The sequence below is a fragment of the Morus notabilis genome, unplaced genomic scaffold, assembly GCF_000414095.1.
Source record: "Morus notabilis unplaced genomic scaffold, ASM41409v2 Scaffold944, whole genome shotgun sequence".
NCBI lineage: Eukaryota > Viridiplantae > Streptophyta > Magnoliopsida > Rosales > Moraceae > Morus > Morus notabilis.
In genome coordinates this window covers 24,287-32,883 of record NW_010366837.1, presented here as the reverse complement: position 1 = coordinate 32,883, position 8,597 = coordinate 24,287, and the positions used below count along the sequence as shown (strand labels likewise).

General features: G+C 32.6%; 1 protein-coding gene across 1 annotated transcript; it reads right to left on the bottom strand.

Annotated features, from left to right (window-relative positions):
- Positions 1–2,242: 2,242 nt before the first annotated feature.
- Positions 2,243–5,825, bottom strand: LOC21384817 (protein KRI1 homolog). Its single transcript, XM_010111208.2, has 3 exons — positions 5,719–5,825; positions 3,451–5,504; positions 2,243–2,613 (listed from the first exon to the last, which is right to left on the bottom strand). The coding sequence occupies exon 2, from the start codon at positions 5,456–5,458 to the stop codon at positions 3,485–3,487; it is 1,974 nt and encodes a 657-aa protein (XP_010109510.1). The 5' UTR covers positions 5,459–5,504; positions 5,719–5,825; the 3' UTR covers positions 2,243–2,613; positions 3,451–3,484.
- Positions 5,826–8,597: the final 2,772 nt, after the last annotated feature.

Genomic DNA, 8,597 nt, shown 5'->3' with positions numbered 1-8,597 from the left:
ATTAAAAAGGATGGCACCTCCTTTTTTTTTTTTTTTTTTTTTTAGGAAAAGCGTACAACACATTAAATAAAATGAAATAATTATTATAAAAAATATAAGAAATTATCAGCTTTCGAAAAAAAATGAAGACAAATTATATTATCGGTGCATGGATATGATCTTCACATATTTGAATGCGAGTAGGATTATTATATTCTGATGTAAGTAGGATTAGGATTAGCATCTTCACTTATAAATAAATGCACCCTTCTCTAGATATTGTGCGTGAGCGTTAAATTTTGTGATATTATATTATGCTTTTGCATGTTTTTATTTCTCATATGTGGTGAATTTAGTTCTGATTTCATCACCTAGTTAGGCTTTTTTTTCCCTTTTCAACGTTGATTGATTAAAAGTTATCTAATTTCTAGTTATATATTCACGTTTTAGAATACCGATACAGAGGAAATAAGCTCGAATTATTCTTTCAGTTTTATTGAGAATGATTTTTTCTTGAGGATATTGATCCTTGAACAACCTTTATAATGATTCTAAGGATCAACATGTTCAAGAAAGAGTCATTCTCAACAAACTCAAAGAAGAACTAGAGCTATATCCGGCTTACAGGAGGAGTCAGAAATGAGATATATTTTATTATTTTAAAATCATTACTTTTTCTTTCTTTCTTTTTCCTTTCGGTTTAGTCTCATTACTTCATATTATACGTATTTGTACGTCGTTTAATTATTCTTGAATCTGTTGACACGGTGATTTTAGATTTAGAGAGAAGGAACTGAGGGTTTACGTTGAGAAATAAAATAAAGGGCATGTTTTTTTACTTAATTTAAATCACAATTTAATCTTTTTATTGTAGTATTTTTTTTATAAAAATTTAAATTTAATTTTTTTAATATAGTATTTTTTATAATTTAAATTTTAAAAAAGAACCTACGTAAAATAATTAGAACGCAGAGAGACAATCAGAATCTTAATAAATAAATAAATAAAAGTTAGAATAGTACGACTAAATCAAAAACTTTTCAGGTAATAGGTAAAAAGAAAGAAAACGAATAGAGGAAGAGAGAGTGGGAGAGCGAAAAAATAATTTGGAAAGAAAAAACAAGTAGACAGTGCCACGTTCTTGTAACGTGTGGAAGTCCTGGGTGAAACACGTGGATAAATGTCTACATAAAAGACAAAAAAGATAGAGAAAAAAAAAAAGAAAGCAGACATGATACCTATACGCTTATTGTGGACCGTTTAGTTTGTTAATTTGAATTTTTAATTTGAGTTTAAATATAATTTTATGTGAAAATTTTTTATTATAATAAAAAAATTAAATATGACTATTTGTGAGAACTTTTTACTGTAACAAAACTCAAATTTTAAACTCAAATCAACAAAATGAACGAACTTTTCACTTTTTATACTCGTAAGATTTTAGTATTTTTCTTGACAAGCAGCTTACCACCTTATTTTTCAAAGAAAATATGAGTCTTAGAATCTTAGAGCACGTTTAGTATAAGAGTTCTAAAATTCAAAATTATAATTATGGTTCAAATTAATATTTATTTATAAAAAATAAAAAGTGATTTTGATTTGATTCATATAAAATCAATGTTTAATTTAAATAATTCTGATTCAAAATTTAAACCTTAATGTGGCATTTTAAACTAAAATCACTCCTGATTTTAAAACCACATTCTCCCTTAATTTTAAGTGATTCAAACTCTTAATTTTGATTCTGATTTCAGAACTATGATTTAAACTTAAAATCATAAATTATAGTTATAATTCTAAAATCCAAATTAAAATCACCCATTTGAACCCTCACACTAAAAGAAGCCTTAATTTAATACTGGTTTAAAAAATAAATAAGAGCCCGTTTGGTTAGAGGATTCATTCTCTGATTTGAATCATGATTCATAATTCGTTACAGTATTTTCTCTCACAAAAAACACACGTAAATTGAAAATAGTAGTCATGATTCATAATTCGCTACAGTATTTTTTCTCACAAAAAACACACATAAATAAAAAATGATTCTAAACACATGATTTTAATACATGAACTAAACAAGTTCTAAATCAACTATGTTCATTTAAAAAATCTTATTGTCGTTCATACGAAGGAACGAAATCCACCAGACCACCTCGCTGAGGTTACGGAAGTTTACCGCCTTAAAGTCAAATAAACGACGTTACAGAAACTAGGAAAAAAAACGTACCGTCTTCTTTTTTGCTCGTTTTAGCCAAAACGACACGCAACTTTTTTTTATTTCTCTGGAAAACAACGTTACTTTAAACATGCAAACAATGTTGCAGAACATAGAAAAGTTACGTAATATATGTCAACAGTTAAATATCAATTACAAAATTTCGCATTGTCAACTCGCTAAGATAGACAACCTCGACAAGAAATAGAACCTAGAGTTTCATGAAATGAAAAGAAAGGACAAAGCAGATCGCAAGCATCTCAACCAACTCTTTTGGTGTTCTGTCCATTCTGCTCTGTCGTAGCATTTGTAGTCCATCCCCATCCAAAACAATATGAAAATATATGAAAAGTATCTAGGAATTTCACCGCTTTTTACCAAAATTGCAATCCTCCATGGTATTGATACCACAAAGTGACCTGTAAGAATTGAAATCACCATATTTATATGTTGGAACTAACATTGCGCGTTCTTTTAAGCAAAAAACAAGAGCGAGGAAAAAAAAAAAAGGCAACACATGAGCATCGGCTCCCATATTTAACAATATCAATGCCGACTATAACGACTCAACACTTAACAAGAGTTTTACTAGAACATGCTTGCAATGTAACGATAATAGAGTTCTAAATGTGCCATCTTAGATGGAACATAGTACATGATTCAAGTCATAAACACACCACAAGTGACTAACACAAGAACATGATTTGTATTTTGTGCCTATCAGAAGATATATAGCAAAACACAAAAGCAGGTCTTTTAAGCTCAGTTCCACTGCAAGTAACAATCAAAGAAAGTCATAGGCTTACCTTCGTTTCACCATTCGAATTACAACTCAAACCTTTTGCTACATTTTTTCTCCCACGGAAGTTCAAATTTAACTTTTTATCCCACAATGTTTTCTCTCAAATAAATTTACAATTCAACTAAAGTTCTTAACTCGAACAGGCAAAACAAGGCGAAACAAATGGGGCCATAGTTTGCCCAAACATCAATTGTTATCCTAAACCAAACCCTATTTTAATCCATTACCTAAGCCGCACCAATAGCTTACAAACATAAATAACTTGTGGGACTTCATTTTTTTGGGTAAAAGCTGAGAAGGCACAACAACAATTACTAGAACAAGGACAGTATTCTATATCAACTCCACAATATGTTTCTGGAAACACATGCAAATTTACTCATTGTGAAACAGACAGGAAAAAGAAGAAACGAATATATAAGCATGATAATTCATGAGTTCACAAAAGAATCACCTCCCTACAGCTTTGCCAGAATTGCTGCTGATCTTCAGTGCTTCGCTTTCTTAGGTTTTGACTCGATCTTTCCATATGCCTTAAGTCTCGAGTTCGATATTTTGAGTTCAGCTTGACGTTGCTTTCTCCTGGCTTTCCTAGACAAATTGCTCGCAACACCTGCTGATTCTTCTAATTCTGGTTTCTCATCTCCATTGGCGGCATCTGAAGAAGTCGCCTTGTTTGCATCATCCCTCTTTCTCTTCTTTTTCCCAATCTTATGTTCACTTAGTTTTCCTTGCCGGAGAACTTCTTTGGCCTTCATTTTCATTTCGTATCGCTTGCTATTTGGTACCTTCCACTCATCTTGGTAAGGTGCAATCTTTTTCAGAGACACGTATTGATTCAAGTCATTGTCATCCATCACTAATATCTCAGCAGTACTTAACCCATATCTATTAGGTTTTAATTTGGCATACTTGAACCTTGTTTTCAAATCTCCAATTGCATCCTCGTAGTCCAACTTATAGTATTCTTCTAGCATTGCCTGTTTAGCCTTCTCCAAAATAGCCAACTTACGCTTGCTTTTCCGTTTACCTTCCTCGCTAACTTCTTTTCTTTCTTCTTCTTCTTCATCTTCTTCTTCGTCTTCTTCTCCTCCTTTGTGGTCACCATCAGTCTCCATCTTATGCTTTAAGATTCTTTCTCTTGCAGCTAAGAACCCATCACCGCTCTCGCCACTAGCCCATCCTTTAGGAAGTCCAAGCAACTCATCCTCTTTCTCAAAATCCGGTTTCTCAATCTCACCGTCCTCATCTGCATCGCTACCATACTCCGGATCAGCATCCTCTGCATCATAATACTTGTCCCCAAAAGCTTTCTTCATCATTCGATCATACTCCTCGGGATCAAACTCCTCTTCCAACTCTTTGGCACTCAAGGGAACAATCTCATCCTCTTGAATCCCAGCGCTCTCCATGATTTTCTTAACCCTCTCATCCATTTCCTTCTTCTTCAAATTCTTTAAATGCCTCAACTCCTCCTCCCTCTCCAACCTCGCAATCTCCATCCTCTCCTCCTTGTGCTTCCTCTGCTCCTTTCTTGCCTTCACCTTCTTCCTAACCGTACCCTCTACTTCTCTGGAATGTCCCAAAATTTGATCCCCGGAATTCTCTTGAAACCTATATTCATACTCCTCTTGCTTCTCAATCTCCTTCTCGTCCTCCGACAGCATCTCCAACTCCTCATCACCAACTCCAATGCCACGAGCCCCTTTGTCATCGTGCTTGTCAATCCACATCTTATTCATGAAATACTCCTTCAAAAAATCAGCATTCTCATCTGGTTCCCCGCTACGACTTCCTCCGAAATACTCATCCAATTTCTTATGAAGCTCCTCATCGCTCTCTTCCTCATCTGACTCATCCTTTTCCTTCATCCTCAACAAATCATCTCCATCCTCCTCTTCCTCATTCTCTTCCACCGCCTCAAGAAACGCCTTGCGTATCTCCTCTTGCTCCTCATTGTAAGCCAGATTCTTCCTATTACGTTTTTCATTCTTATCACACAATTCTGGACCTTCTTCAATCAAATGCTTAGCTACCACGTCCTTCAAGTACATCGCCTTCTTCTTCTTCTTTTTCTTCTCCTCCTCGGCATTATTTCCTCCGTCATCATCGGAGTCCGACTCCGAATCGAACAATTTCACATCCTTGCTCTTCAAACTCGGGTCCTGCTTCCTGATCTTGATCAAAGCCTCGAAAAATTCCAAATCCTTCTTCGAATGGACCGAGACATCGCCGTCATCATCGTCCGAAGACGACGATTCTTCCGAATTTTCGTCTCCTTTATCGTCTTCCTCCCCTCGTACTCGCCGAGGTATGAGGCCTCTCTTCTTCAACTCATCGTACCGTTGAAGGTCCTCGCGCTTCTTGTTGTGCTCGTACCTACGAGCGAACTCCTTGTCAATCTCGATCTTCGAGACGTCCTCGTTGTCTGAGTCACTTCCGTCGAAGAGATTTATACCCATTCTTTCTCAAATTACTGAGCTTTAGGAATTTGTTTTGGTTCGCAATCTGAAAATTAGCACCAAACAGTTGAGACTATCTCACTATATCCATCACAAAGAAAATAGATTTATAACGGAACAAAAGCAATATCAAATATCAAACACGAACTCGTCCAAAGTGCAGAATCATTCTTCATCAACCACCAAAAGAAAAAATAATAGAAGAAAAAATAGAACATTCGAGAAAGAAGAGAGAGAACAGAAGATGAAAGAATAAGTACCAAGAAAGAAAAGTGCGCCGGCAGCGGCGCGGCGAAAGGAGGCTGTTGCTAGGGGCTGGCCCGCGTTGAGTCGTGGTCGGTCGGTGTTGTGCTGCAAGAGGAGTGGCTATGGGGGGAACTGGGAGGTCTATATAATTCCGATAGTAGGGTTTCAAGCAAAAAACAAAAAAAAAAAGTGATGATCACGTGCATTTCACATGACAAAAGGGTCTAAAATTTATCGAATTGGAACGCAATTCCAATTGTCCTTGAAAAAAAAAAATTTCAAAAAACCTTCTCAAAAAAATTCTAAAAAACAAAACTTCTTAAAAAAATTAATTCAAAAATATAATTTTTTAATAGGGCTGTAAATTTATAATTGGAGACTTTCTCTAGTAAACCGGTCTCCTGATAAAGTCCGTTTTCTAATCGTTAAATTTAATTAAAATCATATAAAATTAAAAAAATTTATAAATCAATTAGTTTTTAATACAAATTTAATAATTAAAAATAAATAATTATCAGTAGTTTATTTTTTCTAATCCTTTAAAAAAACTCCCAACAAATGAAGACACCATTAACCGAATAAAAAAAATAAAAAAAAAATCACCAATCAATTTTAATGGTAAAGACACCAACTTAAATTTTAACATTTGTGTATTAACTGATGTGATAAGTGAGCTATCATTTTTACATTAATTTTTTATTTAAACATTATCGCATCAATTAATTATTAAAAATTATATATACCGATAAAAAATCATTTCACATGCTACGTTGATACATAAAAATTAAACTTTGAGTTAATGTCTCTCACATTACTTTTTTTAGGGGACGTACAAACATGTTAACATGATGTAATAACACTAGAAAAAAGACCGTTAATAGTATAATTCAAAAAAAAATTTGATTTTTCTAGAAAATAATATTGCAATTAAAAAAACAAAGCATCCATTAACCAATAAAAGGAAAAAAAAAATCACCACGTCAATTTTATTTTGTTAAACAAACCTTTTTTCCACTATGTAAGTCTTAGGTCTTTCTGTCTAACTCTAAAGTCGCCCAATTTTATCATAAAAACCAAATTCAAAATTATTTTTTCTTTTTTAAAAATATGGACTAATTAAAAAATAAAGCAGCTAGTCATTAACCGAAAAAAAGAAATCACTATGTCATTTTTTTTTATTTGGTTATATCGTACCTTATCTCTCCACGTAAGTCCTAGGTTCATCTCTTCAAATCTAAATTACCATGTGAACAGATTTAAGAACAACCAAACCGCCTATAAATATACTGTATTTTTTTTTAACAGCAAATGTGTTGTATAATATGAAGTAATGAGACTAAACCGAAAAAAAAAAGTAATGATATTAAAATAAGTGGAAAGAGATCAATACTTCTTAGATACACCACTCTAGATTTTTACTCTTTACTTTTGATTAATATTCTTTTTAGTCAAATAACTATATATTTGTCAAAAGAGTATCAACAAAAAATAAAGAATAAAAATCTAAATTCATTCACTTTAAGAATAAGTTTAATAATTTTTTCCCAAATATAACAAAATATATCTTATCTCCAACTCCTGTAGCCCAAAATTATAAAAGCATGCAAAAGAAAATAGTATCACAAAATTAAACGCTCACACACAATATTGAGAGAAAGGCTCATTTATTTATAGGCACAAGGCATGTGTCACCAGATTAGTTAATCTTAGGAATCCTAATCCTACTCACATCAAAATATATTGATCCAACTCGTATTCAAATATGTGAAGATAGTTTCCATGCACCGTAATTTCTCCTCTTTTTTTTCCGAAAGCTAATAATTTCTTATATTTTTAATAATAATAAATTTCTTTTAGAGATAAATATTTTAAGGTGTTGTATGCTTTTCAAAAAAAAAAAAATTTTGCCTCCCACTTTATTCTTAAAATGCGTTGTCATTTTCTCTCAAAAAATAAAAGAAAAATAATATTGAATCATTCTATTCATTTATTGAAATAATTATTATAAAAAATATAAGAAATTATCAGCTTTCGAAAAAAAAGGAAGATAAATTATCGGTACATGGAGATAATCTTTACATATTTGAATACGAGTAGGATTATTATATTATGATGTAAGTAGGATTAGGATTAGCATCTTCACCTATAAATAAGTGCACCCTTCTCTCGATATTGTGTGTGAGCGTTAAGTTTTGTGATATTATTTTCTGCTTTTGCATGTTTTTTTTTTTTTCTCATATGTGGTGAATTTAGTTTCCGATTTCATGACCTAGTTAGGCTTTTTTTTCCTCCTTTTCAACGTTGATTGATTGAAAGTTGTCTAATTTTTAATTATATATTCACATCTTAGAATACCAACACAAAGAAAATAAGCTCAAATTATTCTTTCAGTTTTATTGAGAATGGTTTTTTCTTGAGGATATTGATCCTTGAACAACCTTTATAATGATTCTAAGGATCAACATGTTCAAGAAAGAGTCCTTCTCAACAAACTCAAAGAATAACTACAGCTATATCCGGCTTACGGGAGGAGGCAGAGACGAGATAAGTCATTATTTTTTTTTCTTTCTTTTTCTTTTCAGTTTAGTCTCATTACTTCATATTATACGTATTTGTAAGTCATTTGGTTATTCTTGAATCTGTTGACATGGTGATTCTAGATTTGGAGAGAAGGAACTGAGGGCTTACGTGGAGAAATAAAGTATATTTTGTTGGAGATACGCCACATGTGAAATTAGCCCAACACACTTTAAGAGTCTAACTTGACCTAAAATGTTAACCTATCAGATCTTGGGTCATCCTATATATATAAACCACTTCACATTTTCATTCACTTTCTATGTGGGACAACACACACATGCATTTTTCTCAACACATTTTAATTGTGTTATGA